The 19804-nt window shown below is 44.1% G+C and overlaps 1 protein-coding gene across 1 annotated transcript in view; it reads right to left on the bottom strand.

The window, feature by feature from the left end:
* Positions 1-1871: 1871 nt before the first annotated feature.
* Positions 1872-19804, bottom strand: part of C2H3orf52 (chromosome 2 C3orf52 homolog) — a 32734-nt gene continuing 14801 nt past the window's right edge. The window contains exons 3-6 of the mRNA XM_050778883.1: positions 18259-18386; positions 10510-10580; positions 6987-7168; positions 1872-3457 (exon numbers count right to left, since the gene is read on the bottom strand). Coding sequence (XP_050634840.1) covers positions 3453-3457; positions 6987-7168; positions 10510-10580; positions 18259-18386 — 386 coding nt within the window. The 3' untranslated portion in view covers positions 1872-3452. The remainder of the gene's footprint in view (positions 3458-6986; positions 7169-10509; positions 10581-18258; positions 18387-19804) is intronic.

Genomic DNA, 19804 nt, shown 5'->3' on the forward strand with positions numbered 1-19804 from the left:
ATAAAGTCTCCTGCAGTCTGAGGGCCCTCCGTCTCCGTTCACCCCTGACTCCTGACCACTTGTGCTCCTTAGGAATTCCCAGATGTCAGCCAAGCCTGAACTGAGCATGCCTCTGGGGATCCTCCCTGGGCTGGAGGCCATTCATAGTGTGTGGTTGCCCTGTGATCTAGGCTTTGCCCTCAACAAGCGGTGGAACTCCGGGCTGGTCCTCCCAGCTCTCCAGAATTTGATTTCCCAACTGTGAGATGAGGGAGGTGCCTTTTGAAGCTGAGTCTATAATATCTAGTCACAAAGGAAAGATTCAAGGATGTCTGTGGATAAAGCTGCCAACAATGCAGCAATAGTGTGAATTAACTTATTTTAAAGCAATGAAAGAGTGATGGGAGAGGAGAAGGAGCATATTGAGAGATTTCTCCCACTTTTTCTTAGCATTGATCAGACTCTGAATAGGACAGGATTCATGTCCAGAATTCACATGTAAAAGACAAAGTAGAGAACATGTACCTCATCCTAAGAAGACACAAACATGTGTAAAGGAAGGCAAATCTTATTCAAATCCCACCAGGGCTTCAGGATTCGGCTTGAGTCCTACTTCCTACAAAAAATCCTCCTCTGATTAAACTATACTGACCACTCTTTTCTCTAACCACCCGCAACCCTACTCAACCCTGCTGGGGTTTCTGTTTGTTTGTTTTTTTGTTTGTTTGTGATGGAGTTTCACTCTTGTCACCCAGGCTGGAGTACAATGATGTGATCTCGGCTCACTGCAACCTCTGCCTCCTGGGTTCAAGTGATTCTCCTGCTTCAGCCTCCCGAGTAGCTAGGATTACAGGCACCTGCCACCATGCCTGGCTAATTTTTAGTAGAGATGGGGTTTCACCACTTTGGTCAGGCTGGTCTCGAGCTCCTAACCTCAGGTGATCCGCCTGCCTCAACCTCCCAAAGTGCTGGGATTACAAGCCTGAGCCACCATGCCCAGACTGCCTTTAACTCCTGGGTATTTTTTTCTGCTGTTTCCTGTTTCATCTGTACTGATCCTAACTCCTTAATAAAACCAACAGCTTCTTTTCTTATTGTCTTCTCCATTAGTATCCCCTATAGCCTTCTATAAAACACATCATTTTTTCAAATCTATAGAACTAAATTAAATTGAAAGGCAAAAACAAAAAAAGAATTAGACACATGGCTGGAATTTTTGTTGGCGGAGGAATAGGAGCGGGTTCTGCCAATATGGCTGTTGCCATTCTATCCATATCTAAGTGACATCCAGAGAAGAGCAGTTTTTCTTCTCAAATCCTTCAATTTTTGAAACCTCACTATGTACCAGGCATGATGCTCATCATGATGTTGCGTGATGAGCAGTAGATTTATCTCCTATAGCAGAAAGTGCATTTGCAAGTGACATTTTCTTTCAAACACCACCAAATATGTTAGTCACAAAGGTTAGTTTTTCCATACCATTTGGGCAGGAAAGTCGAACCTATGGAAAGTCCTCTCTATGACTTGCAAGTGGTCAAAACCCAAGACAAGGTACTTGCATCTTGGTGCTTTCCAAAGAAGAAGGGAAGAACAAAACCAAATCCCGCCTCCAGATATGAACAGGCCGTTCCTTTAAGTCCAAGCCCTTTCAGATACCAAGTCCTGCCACAGAGGACCTCAGAGAAAGAGGAGGGGATGGCCTCTGCCTGCTTTTGCTGGAACAGAGAGGAGAACCCAGGCCGCCCCCGCAAAACTTGGCTTGATCTTATTCACCCAGAAGAGGAAGCTGCCCTAAGGGAAATGAAAAGATGATGTTCAACACCATTTACTGCAAGAAACAAACAAACAAATGAAAACCCAGCCCAAAGCTCAGCCAATCGGAATGCAACAACACAGATGCAAAAATAATTTATTGTAAATGTTTTTAAACCATTCTCCATTAAAATGTTTCATTATTTTCTACAAAATACAAATACACTAAGGTTCACATTTGACATGTAAAAAATAAAGAGGAAGAAGAGAAATCCACTAGTTTCACTAGTTTAAGGAACGATCACTAAAATGAGACAATGATCTATAGTATATGCATCTTCTAGTTAAATAAGAAAGCAAATTCACATTATCCAGAGTCCTGGGTCATAAAGAACTCAAGTCAAATCTAGTCTAAGGCAGACACTAGCTCGTGCCCACACACAGCTGCCTTTCACACTGACTTTAACCCAGGGCTGATTTAACTGACAGACGACATGTCTCACGATACAGCACAAAACTCTTTCTCCTGGTAAATTTCTTTTCCCAACAAAACAAACACTCGGTTCCCTCACAACAGGCAATTCTGTATCTGTAGACAATCAATACAGTCACTAATATTCCTTCTACCCCCCAAATAGCTGGCAAAAGCTTCCAACATTTTATTTTCAAAGAAGAGTGGTTCTTCCTGTATCACAACCATCTGTAACAGGATACACAATCATTGCCTGAAGACACTGAGTCCTACAGGAACGTTTGCAGCACTGGGCAACAAAAAGCCAATGTGTAATATCCAGAGCAGATGTTAAACAGCCTTAATGATTCCCTAATGGAGGTTTCTAAAAATATACATGGAGTGACTATCCAAAGTGATAGTAGTATGCTCAAAAGTCACAGGGACCCATATTTCCAAAAAGCGTGTTCAGGAATCACAGGAACAATGAGGAGTGGCAAAATAATAAAGAAACACACAGCTCCCATCTGTAGCTAGCTATATATACAGATCTCAAAGTAACGCTGGTGGTGTGCCTAGGGCTGGTTGGCTGAGACACTCAGGTACAGGTCATGGAAGTAGACACAGAACTACACTGCTGAGGTCTTCTGAAGTGCCTTCCTTTTCTTCACAGCCTGGCTTTGAGGTAGATCAAAACGAATGGTGGGAGGGGAGGAGGGTGATTTCAGTGAATGATTGGCTTAGTCTTCCGAACCTGGCTGCCCGCCTCTCCCTGCTCTACCAGCTCATGCTTATGCGATCCCACCTAAAAGAAGGCAGTGCACCGCTGCACTAAAGAAAAAGTAGCCCAGGTGGGTGGGGTGCTTCAAGGATAGCAGTGAGCCATGATTGCACCACCGCACTCCAGCCTAAGCGACAGAACAAGACACTGTCTCAAAAAACAAAACAAAACTAAACTAAAACTAAAACAAAAAACAGAATACCAGTGACCTCTCACAGGGGGATGTACCCGCTGACCCTATCGCCCCCACCCTAGCTGGCTTCCTGCCTTTGTTAAGACTGGACCCAGCTGAAGCGGTGCTTGGGAGCTGTTTTACTGGGCTTGGAGCCAGCCTGCAGAATCAGGAGAGAAAGGAGTCTCCATCCCTCTGGTTGTTGCTGGTGCTTCTGTATTAATCCACAGAATCTTTTCTGCAAAACAGAGTGAATTCCCTTCATCTCCAGGACAGGGTGGAGCACGGCTTTCAGACACAGACCAACCTCCATCACCTCATTCTAAAAAGAAAACACAGATGAACAAAAGTTACTGATTTTTAAAAACATTATTAAATGCTTAGGTTTTTATTTCATTTCATTGAATTTTAATATAAAATCTTAGATAAAATTGCAAGGTTTATAAATTCCTAACAAAGGAAATTTAGTCTTCAGTCCACACACACACACACACACAAACCACTCTGAATACATGTCAAAAGGCAAATCACATTTATTGTTCATTGCTTATTTATTTGGGTAGGATGCATGAGAAATAATTTTGATGATGTGGTTTTTGTGTGCTGAGGACATTTTAACATCCAGTCTCTTTTCATAATCTAACCATAAACTCTAAAATTTCCATTTTTAAAACATGTACAATATACTGTGAGAAATTCTGATGAGAGAAATGATGTGAACCCTAAGGGGCAGGTGCAGGTACAGATGCAAAGCCCTAAACAGACATGACACAGGGGAAGCCCGCCGGGGTCTACAGGAGTCCAGCCTCACCACCACTGACAGGACTGACAAGATTCACTATTCTCCCTAGCTGGCGCTTTTTCCTCTTCTCTCTCACAAAAATCCTGGTTTTGTCCTTTTTCCCTACTCAGTCTACTAGCTGACTCCTTCCCATGTGAGAACATACCAAGTACCACCTCTGTGTCCAAAGTAACTCAGGATGCTGACCTTTCCTTTGACCTTTGTAAAACACTTTCCCCTCTTAGCCCAGGGCCCCACTCATCTAGGAGGTGAAGAAGATCAAAGACAGGGAAGGGTGAGGGACAATGGACTTAAAAAATTCCTTTATCGTGATATTTTAAGGAAAGTTTTTATTTTTATAAGGCATCCAAATACGCATGCAGTCAGGTCAAAATAATCGCCATATTTCCAAATTAGAGAATAAGAAGCAAACACACAAAAACCCCTCAGGAATCCAAATTACAATCTAATTTCGGATTCTGCTTCTAAAGTGCACATATTCAAACCCCAAATGGACCATAGGCTGGCCTCAGGGAAATACTCGGAATCCCTGAAATTGTCTGTACAATTTTGTGTTGTGGGGAGAGGTGTGTACATTTTTTTTTTCCCCTGGGGAGAAGGTACACAGCTGCCTTCAGATTCTCTAAGGGGCAAACAAACCAAACAATGTTAAGAATCTTTGCTCTTTGAAGACTGAGAACATTACCATTGTGGGAAACTAGTTGCCCAGCTAATCACAGGGCGGGGGTGGCAATCCCCCAAGCCCACAGCTCACGTGCACGGGGAAACTGGCGAAAGAACTCACTCCATCCCTCTTGGTCCCTCCAAGGGCCCTGGGCCTCTCCCTGACACATCTTCCCTGTCTCTAGAGTTTGCCTCTGCGCTCATCCCCCATCTGCCTGCCTGCCTGCGATGAGTCCCTCTTCTTTTTTCCCTATTTCCCAACTGCTTCTCTGTGTACCCTTCCCTTTCAGAGGGCAGTGACACTTACATTCTGAAAACATAAAATGGCTCAAATATTGCACATTCATGCTCTGGAAAGTGGGACATGGGGTCACAGAAAACCCCACATTTTCTCAGCATGTCCCATCAGAAGAAACATCTGAGAGAAAGAGTGCAACTTCCAGAAGAGCAGAGACTTTGTTCCACTCATAGCTGCTTCCCCAGCGCCTGCTGGAGCACCGAGCCCTGGGGAAACGGCTGAGTCTCTTTGGCCAAGCTCAGGGTCTTCTGGGAGCCCTCCTCAGGCCTCATAAGCAGCCTGCCCTTTATCCTGTGTTGTATGAACCTCTCAGCCTCGGAAGCCTCTTAAACCTTTCCTCAGACCTCTGCCCACCTCCCTGGCCTCCATTTGGAAGGAGTCAGTAACAATTTTTGCAAGGGGCCTAAGAAAATCAAGACCAACCACAGCACAGCAGCAGCCCCCACAGGCATCACAGGCCTCTTTACACAGGAGGAGGCTGAAGGTTTGTGGTTTTTTTGTTTGTTTATTGGTTTGTTTGTTCTTTTGAGACGGAGTTTCGCTCTTGTCACCCAGGCTGGAGTGCAATGGCGCAATCTCGGCTCACCGCAACCTCTGCCTCCCGGGTTCAAGCGATTCTCCTGCCTCGGCCTCCCAAGTAGCTGGGATTACAAGCACTCACCACCATGCCCGGCTAATTTTTGTATTTTTAGTAGAGGTGGGGTTTCACCATGTTGGCCAGGCTTGTCTCAAACTCCTGACCTCATGTCATCCACCTGCCTCAGCCTCCCAAAGTGCTGGGATTACAGGCGTAAGCCACCGCACCTGGCCTTTTTTTTTTCTTTTTAAAATTACTGTAATTGGGGCATAACCTCTTCACTCCACACACATATATTGTCTGCCTGACCCACAGACACACTTTATTCAGGATGCTCTGTGAGGAGGATCTCCATTTATGAGACATTTCCAGTGAGCTAAATTTGGCCTTCTGAATGGCATTCTTAAGAACTGTTTTACATAACATTCTGCCTTCTTAGGCCAACATTACTCTTGCCTCTCATCCTCAAGAAACAGTGTCATCATAATAAACACCTTGTCTTGTACTATGCACTAACACGTGTGCTTTTAACCCCCTGTTCCATGCTTTTGATTCTAGACCGTTAATGCACCTGCTGCCAACCACAACTACTTCTAATTTGCCTTTCATTCATTCAACTAGTATTTACTGAGAACCTACTAAAGTGGAGAAAGTGATTCTGATGGACTGTGGATGAGAACATAAAATATTCAAGATTGTTGGCATTATGGGCTAAATAAGAGCAAACAAGCCTCTGAGCCAGGTATCAGAAACTGAGATCAGCAGCAAAGGCCAGAGCTTCACTACAAAGCAATGGAAGGACATTTTGAGGGCCTGAAGCCATTTGGCCTTCTGACCTTCCTTTCTGGCAGGTTTTGTTCCGAGGGTTAAAAGTTCTCATATTCCGATAAATGGGGTGTTTGTTACATTTATTAAACAACATATCTATTTCCTTGTTCTGTTCTTAATTTTAAAAGTTAACGAGTAAATTTGTCATAATTTTCTAAGGAAAGGAATAAACTTGTCCCTATTAGTTTCTTAATGGTCTCAGTGGCCTTCAACAGAAAAAGAAATAGGTTCCCCATATTAAGATACTCTGAGCAATTTAGCTGTATCATTTATTTCAAATTCTTCAATTCTTACTTCTCTTGGGAAACCGGTGTCTCCATAAAGTTTGCTAATCATGTTGTAAAGTAGGATACAGGGCTTAGAATGTGGGTGAACTGCATGAGGAAACATGTAGCAATGTTCATCTTTATGGTTGAATTATCTTTTCCATAACTGTTCCCCAACTACACTGTGTAATCATGGAGGGCACGGACTGTGTAGCCTCCACAGAGAGGGGAACATCACCTCACAGCAACACCATGCGCTGAGGGGACGAGTGAAGAAATGAAGAGTCTGACACAGTACCAAGTCACCGAAGTTCCCAAATCGAACCAAACCAATCTGACTCACTTGGTCTGAGTCACCTCCAATCTGGTTCCCCTGTTTATCATCACAACTCTGACTTCTTTACTTGCTCTACTTACCAGAGAGCAAGAGGGATGCTGGATCAAGCCCCAGACTCTCACAACCAGGTACGTTCTCATCATGGAAATCCTGTAGCAAAATGCCCAGCACCAACTCCTCACTCATCATATACTTCATAACGTTTTCATCATCTGATGGAACCCCAAACTGCAGGTGGTAGGTTACTGTGGCATTTTCACCACTGAAAGGCAAACCAGAGACATTAAAGCACAGACAGCATCACACTACAACTCAAGAAATGAACTTAAGCAATAACTTTTTTTAAAGTTTTGCATGTTCTTCCAGTACAAAATAGCAAAGAATGTTCTGTCCTGGAAGAACATAGTGTCCTGTAAGAATCCTTTTCCACAGATTCATCACAAAAAGTTGAGGTGATCCTAACCGCCTCCTTCCACCTAGTACCCATCCTCTAGGAATCCACTGGGAGAGGCCATCAGAGGGAGAGGTGCAGCCCATCTCCGGTCAAGATGCTGAGAAGATCCCAAGCTTCGCCCATCATCTGTTCCAACCCCAGCCTTCATCCCTCGAGGCAAGCCAGGGAAGCCTCCCCTTTTCTCCACACACATTCCTTCTTCATGTTCTCAGCATTGCCCCCACAAAGGTGTGCCAGGGATCTTTAGTTTAATCAGTTCTTTATTTGACCTATGAAAATGTTTAAGGCACAGCCAAAGCTTCCTACCTGGGTCCAGACCTTCTGAATGTTGGCAGAGACCCCCCTGTGTATCAGCAACAAATCAGGCTTCCCTGGTTTGTCCCCAAAGTGAGAAACTTTTCTGTCCCATTTCCAGAGGCCCCTAGGGCAAGATAACCAAGCCCTGTAACTCTCAGTAATGGGACCTAAGGAAAGGGAATTTTTCATCTTCCTAGAACATTTTTTCCTATTTCCAAAATAAAAATAATCAAGGGTTACCCTCCATTAATTAGTGGCTAATGCTACTCTTTAAATGCTACTTCAATATGTAGTTTATTCGTAGTTATCCTATTACTTTGGTTCAAGATGGGCCAGATTAAGAACCAGCAATAAAATAACGAGCAGAAGGCCACATCGGCGACTATCACCTTGGGGAAGTTTTGCAGATGCGCCAGGCCCATTAGCGTGAATCAGGCCACTGCCCCTGCTAAGGACAGGCAAAGAGCTCCCTCTTCTGGCCACAGGTCACACAGGCCGCTATTCTTGGATCTTACACGGTGGCTGACAATTGAGTTATAAACTCTGCTACAGCTGGGAGATGTGCCAGATCCTGCAGATCAGATGAATAATGGAGAGTCAGGACTCTCAAGAAACTCATAGTTTCAAGGATGCCCTACAGGAAAGCCGAAAAATGCACTTTCAAACTGCAATCCAGATACTCTAGTTTGCAGGTGTCATAACTTGTTCCCTGAGCTCTGCCCTCTAATTATCGCTAATGAGGATCAACACCTACACAGCCAGCCACCCTGCATTCCCAGGGGCAGGACTTGGGCTGGCTAATGGAGAGGGCCAGAGTCTGACCTTCAGAAGACCAGGTCAGAAGCTGAATGGGAAAATCAGGCCACCTAGCCTGGCCTGGCCAGCCCATCCTAATCCCCCATGGCAGGTCACAGGGTAAATTTATGTAAGGCTGAATTCTGAGAAAAGAGCAATTTTCAGGGCCTTTCCCCCAGCTGCCCACCACTGGAGTGAGTCTAGCAGCCAATAAGCCAAAGGGCATTTTTCTAGGTTCTAGTTGGGCTAGTCCAGGGCTGAGGTCACGATGCCCCTGTAAACACAAATGCATGTGCCGAGGATTTAGCCGCCTTCCACCCATGTGCAGCAGCACCTTTTGGGAAGCAATGGCTTTTCTTCCTCAATTCAATACTTTAGAACCCCTGCCTGGACTTCTTGAAACAAAGTGAGGAGATGTCACCATAAGTATCATGTACATTGGGTCTGTTTTGTTTTGTTTGTGTCTCTCTGTGTCACAGGCTGGAGTGCAGTGGTGCGATCTCGACTCACTGCAACCTCTGACTCCCTGGTTCAAGCGATTCTCCTGCTTCAGCCTCCTGAGTAGCTGGGGTTACAGGCACGCGCCATCATGCCCAGCTAATTTTTGTATTTTTAGTAGAGACGGGGTTTCACTATGTTGGCCAAGATGGTCTCAATCTCCTGACCTTGTGATCTGCCTGCCTCGACCTCCCAAAGGTCTGGGATTACAGGCCGGAGCCACCATGCCCAGCCCTTTGGGAGTCTTTAAAGAAGGAGATCAAAGGCAGCCTGCACCATATGTATCTGTAGGCTTCAGGTCTGTTTGGCCCCACACCATAGTGCTACCTACCACCTGCTTTATGTGCCTCCCCTCCCAGGTCTGCTAATATTAGGGTTTGGAGAACTTATAGTTTGAAAGGGGACTCTTAATATAATACAACTTTCGATGGTCATATTCCAGAGACATCTCAGGCATCATGGATAATGAAGCTTTGATGTAAATTTTAAGTCATCTCCAATAGTCCCAATGATGTAAAAGGATAATAAACTGACTTCACACACATATATCCTAATGCCTACATCTCAAGAACATTAAAGATGAGGAGGAAATTAAAAAAATAAAAAATACATATGGGTGTGTATATCCTATGTGTGTGTGGTATCTGTGGTGCCTATAATAGATACATGAACAGAAGTAATTACACTCAACTCTTGACAGCTATTAACTCCATGGAAGGGAATGGCATTAGTTATTGGTAGTGGCAGTGGAGAAGAAAGGAGACAGAAGGTAGGCTTTTCCTGTGCATACCTCTTTATGTCTTCTTCTTCTTCTTTTTTTTTTTTTGACAGAGTCTGGCTCTGTCACTCAGGCTGGAGTGCTCTGGCGCAATCTCAGCTCACTGCAACCTCCCCTCCCGAATTCAAGAGATTCTCCTGCCTCAGCCTCCCGAGTACCTGGGATTACAGGCACCTACCACCGCACCTGGCTAATTTTTGTATTTTTAGTAGAAGGGTTTCACCACGTTGACCAGGCTAGTCTTGAACTCCTGACCTCAAGTGATCCGGCTGCCTTGGCCTCCCAAAGTGCTGGGATTACAGGCATAAGCCACAACACCCGGCCCCTCTTTACATCTTTAATACTAAACAAGGAGAATATACTCCTATATTACTTGTGTTCCTCAGAAGCAAATGCCTATACACCTATACATAGATTATATCACTCATATCACAGCATTACCTGAGATCTATTTCTACTTCTACCCTTAGCTTATTTGAGCATTCATTGTTGAACAGGAATCGTTTACCTGGGACTGGCTTTTCCTCTATTCTGTGTGACCCTGGTCGAATCATACCATTAATCTGGTCTTCTTTTTTCTCATTTGTAAAATAAGGGAGTCAAGCCTGTTGGTATAAAAGACCTTCCTAGCACTGACATTCTGTGATTTCTGTGATTCTATTATGGGTTCCCTTCATGCTCTGAGGCTCTGGGAAGCCCTGCTAGGTAAATGATGAAGGGTGGGGTGGGGGGGATCTCTTTCCAGAGAAAGAGAGCAAAATGTAATGTTCCACACTCTTACCTGAAGTCCACTATTTCAACTGAAGTAAAATAACGACTCAGAGAGGGTGATGTACTGTACACATCAGTGAGCTAAAACAAACAGAAGCAAATTAAACCACACACATTACTGACAGATTATATTACACAACACCTGACAAAGCAAAACTACTTCTATGGCAGAGGAGATTCCATTCTAGACTGGAATCAACTTATGTGGAAGCTCTGGATCAAGAAATAGGAAGGTTTGAGCCTACCATAAACCAAAACTCAAGTTAACGCTACTTCAAAAGAACCACATTTATAAGGACCAAATGACTCAGCTTCTCTCAGAAGTTGCACTGGCACCCTGTGGCCTTGGTGGTGAGAATGTCAGCAGCTGGAGCCCACACAGACCTCACAGACCATAGGAAGGAGAGAAGACCCCAAAATGGCTGCTGGACAGCAGCAGCACAGACCACTTAGCACCTGGGACATTGCTTAGCCAGGGCTTCTTTCTCCCTTCTCCAGAGCTTCAGCATAAAGACAAACAGCCATGCTAAGCCACGGGTCTAGCACATCCCCTGGACAAAGAGACAAACAGGGGAATTGCAAAAATACGGAGGCTTTATTTTATGCATGAAATATTGCAAGCATCATAAAAAATAATGACACCTGTGTTTCCACTACCTAGCTTTCGTGTCTTCACAGTTTGCTATATTGGGTTTGGCCCTTTAATTTAAGAAACAAAATAAAGCTAAAATGACCCCTACATACCATTCAGCTCCTCCTCTCTCTCTTCCTTAGTACTAACCATCATTCTGAAGCTGGCATGCATCCTTTCCTTGCATATTTTAACAAATTGCTACTTATTTATGTAATCATAACAAAATATAATTTGTGTTTTTATTCAAACAAAAGGCACCATATTCTACAAAATCTTCTAAACCTTGCTTTTTTTCACCAAAATTACATTTAAGATTTATTCATAAAATAAATCTCAATAAAAGGCATTTACCTAACTCCTGCATAGATTCGTTTAAATGAGTATACCAGCTTATCCATTCCCCTACTGATGATCACATGCACTATTACCAATTTCCCCCTATTACAACCTATGCTGAAGCAAGCATCCTTAATTTCTCTGGGCATCTCTTCTTGGGCACGCAGGAGTTTCCAATGGGCATATGCCAAGAAAAGGAATTGTTGGGTTCAAGGGTAGGTTCATCTCCAACTTCACAAAATCGCTCTCCCTGTCCCATCCCTCCCAGCAGTGTATACATATCCATTTGCCACATCCTTACCAGCACTTAGTGTTACCAAACTTAAATTTTTTCCACTCTGAGGAGTATAAAATAGTGCTTCACGTTATTTTAATCTGTACCGCCTCACTTACTAGTGAGGTTGAACATCTTTTCATATGTTTATTAACTCTGGGACTTCTCATCTCTGAATTTCTCACTCATTTCCTTTCTTTCCCTTGGCTTATCTATCTTTTTCTCATCTAGCTGAAGTGGTTAGTTTTATATTCTGGATACTAGTTGGTGATATTATGTTACACACATCTTTTTCCAGGCATTGAGTAGTTGTGTTTCAGAGGTCTGAATCCTAAACTAGTAGTACTCAGGAACATGTGCCATCCCCAGCTACCGCCATTATGGCTTAATGACCTATTACTTTATTCAATAACAAGCACTCAAACATACAAAAACAGCAGTGCCCTAGGGAGAGCTCACCTTGCTTCCCCTCAACTCTGAATGGAATGTCAAGGACGCTGCACTTCCACAATACACTCCCATTTAATTCAACATGTACAACCCATCTCTCAAAGAGAGAACAAAAGATGAGAGTGCCTGCTATTTCTGCTCTTCTAATCTTGTCATTATTGTCGTGATCTTTATAAAAACCTGGCATAACAGGCATTAAAACATGTCTCCCCTTTTTACTGGAAAATAAAACAGCACTCCATTCCATGAGATGAAGAAAACCTGTCCCAGGTCACTCTGCTAGTAAATGGAGAAGCCAACATTCAATCCTACGTGTTATGAACAGTAAAAACCAGCTTCTTCCCATCTGACCACACTACCCAGTGAAGATGAAATGGATATATATACAATGAAGGAAACTGTCTCCTGAAGAAGAAAATGACTGGGTCGTTGTACAGCTCTTAAGTCCCAAAGCACAGGATATTGCCGATAGGCTGACAGCCATTTAAAAAACTCAGGAAGTAGGAAAGCAGCTTTCACAGGAATGCTGTGATGGGGAGGAGAATGAGGATGCCGTAGAGGAGGATCTTTTCAAGCACCAATGTCAAGCACTCACGTCTCTCTCTTCCTTTTGGACTGAGCTTCCTATGGCAGGGGTGATATCTATCCTCCCTTCCAGTCTTCTCTGCTTCCTCCTTCCCTTCCTTCCTTTATTAATCTCTAGGGCCCAGCACAGTGTTTTGCACACAAGGGCTTTCAGCAAAATTTTTAAGTTAAAATTTTAAGGTAACATATGGAGTGGTAGACTAGATCACTTTTTGTGTTCACTTAAAGATTCTTTTTGATCATGCTCCTCTGCTGTACTTGGGACATATTTATATTTGGGGAGCTGTTAGTCACACTGTCCACTTTGGGCCCAAAGAAGTGAAATAGGGAGGTTCTTCAACCCTTAGTCTGGTGTCTCCCACACAATGTCTACGGGGCTTGGTGCAAACTGAGCAAGGAGCTCAGCGAGTTGATTAGCTGAGTCTGATGCGGTGGCTAATTAGAGACCAGCTTCCAGAATAAGAGAGGTGCCATCATGAGCTCCTAACCCATGCACAGGGTGTGCTGGTTCGCATGTAACTAACACGCTGGCTTAAGCAGAGTAACAGCCCCAACCCTGAGAGGAAAAAACTGTGGCAATGACGCATGGCAGGACCTGTGTTTAGAAAAGCCAAGGGAAAGGGCATAAAGTTCCAATACTGTGATATAATAAAAATACATATACGTTTAGTCTCTGCCCCAGTTCCTGGCACAGAATTCCTAAAACCCTTGTTACTTCCTGAGTGACAGGGGTGCCGGGTACATCTTTTACTCTAACATTTGATCTTTACCCCAGCTCCTGACACAGACCTGCTCCTAAATCTCTTGCAGTTTCCTGGGTTATAGGAGTGTCTTTATTTCTGATGAGGCAACTCTTGATGGGCTGCTGGATGGGAGCTGATCATCAGAAAGACCAAGCCACAGCTAGAAGCTTGGAACTTTCAGCCAGTGTGGTGGAGTGGGATGGTGCACGCCTGTAATCCCAGCTACTCGGGAGACTAGCAGGGAGAATCACTTGAAGCCAGGAGCTTGATATCAGCCCACGCAATATAGTGAAAACGGTCTCGAGAAAAAAAAAAGAAGAGGAAGAAATCTGAAGCTTTTGGCCCCACCTCCACCCCCATCCTCCGGAGGGGAGAGAGGCTGGAGAGCAAGTTCTCTCCAGCATAATAATGCATAATAATCCATCATGCCTATGTGATGAAATCTCCATAAAAATCCCTAAAAGACAGAGTTTGGAGAGCTCCCAGGTGGCTGACCACATTTACAGGGAGGGTGGCACACTTGAAAGGACATGGACACCCACGTTCCGTCCCACATGTCCATCCTATGTACCTTTTCATCTGGCTTTTGATATGCTCTATTCTCTACAGTGTACCCATAAATGTAATGCTTCCCTGAGCTCTGTGAGCCATTCTAGCAAATGATCAAACCCAAGGCAGGGGTTTTGGAAACCTCGGATTTGCAGCTGGTTGGTCAGAAGCACAAGTGACAACCTAGACTTGTAACTGGCATGTTAAGTGAGGGAAGTTTTGTGGGGCTGAACCCTTAAACTGTGGGGTCTGCACTTACTCCAGGCAGATCACGTCAGAATTGAACTGGATTGTAGGATATACAGCTGGTGGCAGATAATTGGTTGGTGTGGGAAAAAAAAACACACATGTGGCCACAGAAGTGTTCTGCATTGAATGTGGGTATGGAGAAAAAAATAGTTTTTCCTCCACAAATACTCACTTCCATTTACCTTTTATATCCATAAACTTCTGGAAGTTGACCTAATGGAAGAAAGGAGTTATTGACCTGACAAGAAGACAGGAATACATTTAGGTGCTAATTTTTGTTCCTGAGCATATTTGGTTGGGGAATGAAGGGCAGGAATCTGTCACTTCACTATGCCTTACTTTGATCATGTGTAAATAAGATAATTCTTTTTTTTTTTTTGAGACCGAGTCTCTGTTGCCCAGGCCAATGGCGCGATCTGGGCTCACTGCAAGCTCCGCCTCCTGGGTTCATGCCATTCTCCTGCCTCAGCCTCCCAAGTAGCTGGGACTACAGGTGCCTGCCACCACGCCTGGCTAATGTTTTGTGGTTTTAGTAGAACCGGGGTTTCACTGTGTTAGCCAGGATGGTCTCAATCTCCTGATCTCGTAATCTACCCGCCTTAGCCTCCCAAAGTGCTGGGATTACAGGCATGAGCCACCACGCCCGGCCCAATATAATTCTTTTAAAATGTGTCTCAAGTTATTTTTATGTAATCTCATTTGCACCTGAGTTAAACAGAGAAAGTGCACTGATTTCTACTTATCAGAGAAGAAACTGGCTCAAAGAAATCTGTGGACCCACTGCAGGCATCAATGTCAGTCCCTGTTCCTTTGCCACTACCTACTGATGAGCCCAAAATACCCGGAGAATTTCCTCGTGTCTGACTCCGTGCAAGAGATACGGTTGTAAGATGAAAAATGAACATTCATTTATGTGGGGAGAAGATAGAGAAATCAGACTGTTACTGTGTCTATATAGAAAGAAGTAGACATAAGAGACTCCATTTTGTTCTGTATTTGAGATGCTGTTAATCTGTAACCCTACCCCCAACCCTGTCCTTGCAAGAGACAGGTGCTGTGGTGACTCAAGGTTTAATGGATTTAGGGCTGTGCAGGGTGTGCTTTGTTAAACAAGTGCCTGAAGGCAGTATGCTTGTTAAAAGTCATCACCATTCTCTTAATCTCAAGTACCCAGGGACGCGTACACTGCCAAAGGTCACAGGGACCTCTGCCTAGGAAAGTGAGGTGTTGTCCAAGATTTCTCCCCATATGATAGTCTGAAATATGGCGTCGTGGGAAGGGAAAGAAAGACCTGATCGTCCCCCAGCCTGACACCCGTGAAGGGTCTGTGCTGAGGAATTAGTAAAAGAGGAAAGAAGGCCTCTTGGCAGTTGATATAGAGAAAGACATCTGTCTCCTGCCCATCCCTGGGCAATGGAACGGCTTGGTGTAAAACCTGATTGTGTGTTCTATTTACTGAGATAGGAGAAAACCGCCTTAGGGCTGAAGGTGGGACTTGCTAGCGGCAATGCTGCTCTTTGTGCACTAAAAAGGTTTATGGAGATGTTTACATATGCATATCAAGGCACAGCACTTTTCCTTAAACTTATTCATGTCACAGAGATCTTTATTTATATGTCTTACTGCTGACCTTCTCCCTACTATGATCCTATTGTCCTGCCACTTCCCCTTTTCTAAGATGGTAAAGATAATGATCAATAAATACTGAGGGAACTCAGAGACCTGTGCCGGCATGGGTCTTCTGTGTGCTGAGCGCGGTCCCCTGGGCCCACCTTTTCTTTCTCTATACTTTGTTTCTGAGTCTCATTTCTTTTCTCAAGTCTCTCAATCCACCTAACGAGAAGCGCCCACAGGTGTGGAGGGGCAGGCCACCCCTTCATTCACCTTTGAAATAGACAGTCCACTCTGCAACAGGTGACACATGTGGATGCTGACTCCTCTTATTTCTGCTCAGCAAATGCAAAACCTCTCCATTAAAAAAGCAGCCAAGAGGAAAGTAGCAAGAAGCTTCTCACTCAACAACTTGCCCCAGGAAGCAGGTGGAAGGAAAGGAGAAAAGGGAGCTGAAGATAAGACATAAATGAAGAGACTTCCGGGACTCGAAGGAAAGGGTGGCGGGGGTGAGGGATAAAAGACTACAAATTGGGTACAGTGTACATTGCTCAGGTAATAGGTGCACCAAAATCTCAGAAATCACCACTATGGAACTTATTCACGTAACCAAATACCACCTGGTCCCCCAAAACCTATGGAAGTAAAAAATAAAAATAAAATGAATAAATTTAAACCACCTAAAAAAATTTAAAGACATAAATGAAGAGAAGGAGGAAGAGAAACCTGGAGTAATCATCACAGGATACAAACTCCTGTGATAAAAGAAGCAATTACATCTCATGCATGGGTACCCAGAAACTGACTCGAATGTGACCTCGATGGAATCGCCTCTTCAGGAGCTTTTGTAGGAATCAAATCGAATGGAAGTTAAATAGCACTCACTCCATTCAACCTAGCAATGGCAGAGAAGAATCTAATGGAGGCCAGGCTGTTCTTGCCCAGATTTTCTTATCAAAATTTCTGGGTCTGGCTGTGAACCACCCTGTCTTTGACAGGATGATTGGGATGCTCCACCCAACCCTCCTACTCTGGCTGCAGAGCTTCCGTCTTCCACAGAGGGTTCATTCTCCTGGGTTTCTCACGCCATGACTGACACCGTCATCCATCTGCCCAATCACTCAACCAGAGCCTGGAGTCATGCTCTCCTCACCACCACCCAATCAGTCACGGACTCTTGTTGAGTGAGAATACCTCTTAAATCTCATGCAAATCTTCCTTATTTTCCTGACACTGCCCTAGTTCAAGCCTCCCTCGTTTCCCACCTGGACTATTGTAACACCTTCTAACTGATCTCTTCCTCCTGGCGTTCTCCATCAAAACACAGAAAGGCTAAAAGGAAAAATCTAACTGTGTCAATCTGCTGATTAAAATATTTTGGTGCCTTACCGAAGAGTGGGAAAGCCTTCGTGACCTGACCCCTGCCTTCCTTTTTAGCCTCATCTCTACAAGCCGTCACCACAAAGCACGGGAAGGCCACAGTACATACTATGCAGATCCTTCAATGTCTCAGGCTTTTTTATTTAGAACATTCCTATCTCATTTCAAAACTAATCCTGAGCATCACTTCACTTAAGAGGCCTTTCGTGCCTTCATCTCCACCTCAGGTAACTCAGATGCCCCTCCTTTGCCATTGTAAAACACACTAGAACATATCACACTGTTATAAAACTATCTTTTTAGTCACTTCCTGTACTTGGACTGTGAGACCACTGAAGGCACAGACAATGTGGCCCTGGCACTTGGCATGCTGTCTAGCACATCGCAGACCCTCAATGAATACTACAGGTTGAATTCAATATAGGACCTGAGGGAGTAAAAAGAACAGTGTCCCCCAGCATTTATGTAGCTGGAGGCCAGGACTCTTCCCTCTGGCTTTGCACTACAGTAAAGACATGTACTTATATTTTAACAAAGTTTTATTCTAGGCTCAGGAGAATACACGTGCAGGTTTGCTATATAGGTAAACTCGTGTCACGGTGGTTTGTTGTACAGTTTATTTTGTCACCCAGGTACTAAACCTAGTACCCAATAGTTATTTTTTTTTCTTCTGTTCTTCTACCTCTTTCCACCCTCCACCGTTAAGTAGGCCCCAATGTCTGTTCCTCTCTTCGTGCCCACGTGTTCTCATCATTTAGCTCCCACTTGTAAGTAAGAACATGTGGTATTTGGTCATAAAATATATTTATAAGCATCATTTTCTGCTAAAATCCAGACAAAGAATCCAAAATTGAAGTTACTTACTCTATAGCTCTATGCCAATTATTCTAGCAGAACTCATACTCTAATGTCAATAACTCCTCAGGCAAGTACATAAGATGGAATTACCTTTTCGGTGAGCAGGTGAGGCAATTCCTCTTCAGCAACACACTCCTCTGGAATCTTTAGCATGACCAAGAATGTTTTATTTGATGATAATTCAAGTATTTCATTTTCATCTTCATCAACATAAGTTACTAAAGAGAGTAGGGGAGGTGGAAATGAAAAACACAAAAAACACCTGTATATAATAATCAACTTATTTATTCCATTGACTGCCATACTTGAACATAACTATGAGCATCAAGGGTAAAGGCTGAACACAGCAAGCAAGTATAAGCAGAAATGCTTTCTCCACTCAGTAAAATTGAGTAAAATACAGGGATTTGCCTCCATCAAAATAAAAAGTTTGTTTGTTTTATGGCAAAGGGGTCTCAGATTCCAATGAATACAGACTGGGGAAAGGGCCAGAGGGAGTAGGAAGAATATGAACTTCCTTATTAGACTGAACCTGCAGCTTAGCTAGGTACACAGGTGTCAAGGCAGGTACTGGGAGACGGTAGTGGGTGGGGATGAACAATGAGTGGTGGAGGACAGGAAGTGGGAACAAGCAACTGCATTGACTCACCTCCCAGTTCTGTGCTGGCAAAGACCACCATGAAGAAGTGACATCATCGACCCAAACAACAGAGGTGGGACTAGAAAATGAGCATGCAAGTCCATGTCTTGAAGTCTCCCCAGGAAGACAGAGGATGAGCATGAAGTCATCGCTCTAGACTGTGTCTCACAGGACAGGTATGTTGACATGCTCTGCTTGCAGAAGGGAAGCTAAACTATACTCAGAGCCCCAGGGTGTGCACGAATTACGTTCCTGGGACAATTAGTTATGTGTTGCTGCTTGTGTTTAATGACTGCTATCTAATTGATTTTTAAGTAGTTGGAACTAAAGGAAAATCCCAAAGTGAGGATCCAGGCACCAGAAGCTGGCACTAGTGTGCTAATTATGCTCCCCTGGCTCCACACCAGCCTCACCAGCTGGCCCCACACAGGAGACCACCTCTCTGGCCCTGAGAAAGGCATAGGTGGGAGGAAGCAGGTGCTTATATTGCCATAGACTTTAAGACCATAGTGGAATAAATTCAGTGTTTGTGATGGAAGGACAGGCAAAAAGGAGGAAGATTCCTGGTATTCCTGTTACTTATTCTGTAAGGACATCTGGAAATGTGAAGCATTTGGAGCAAGGAATGTGCAGAAAAGAGTTAATATAGCAGGCCTGGGATTGCTAGCATAAGAAAGGCCTCCTCGAAATTGGTCCTGGCTGGCGTCAGAGAACCTGGATTTTCCCCTGATGAGAGGGGCTCACTGTGCCTCAACGGTTTGTACAACGTGGCTAACATCTCCTTTCCTTTTGGGAGTCTGGATTTTTGGTGCATAGTAAGCAAAGGCTACGCATATGACCAACCCCCAGTGAAAACCTCAGGCACTGAATCTCTAATAAGCTTCCCTAGTAGATGAGATCTCACATGTGTTGTCATAGTCTATTGCTGGAGGAATTAAACAAGTCTGGTGCAACTCCACTGAGACAGGACACTTGAAAGCTTGCTCCTGGTTTTCT

Source organism: Macaca thibetana, chromosome 2 (genome assembly GCF_024542745.1).
Source record: "Macaca thibetana thibetana isolate TM-01 chromosome 2, ASM2454274v1, whole genome shotgun sequence".
NCBI classification, from domain to species: Eukaryota; Metazoa; Chordata; class Mammalia; order Primates; family Cercopithecidae; genus Macaca; species Macaca thibetana.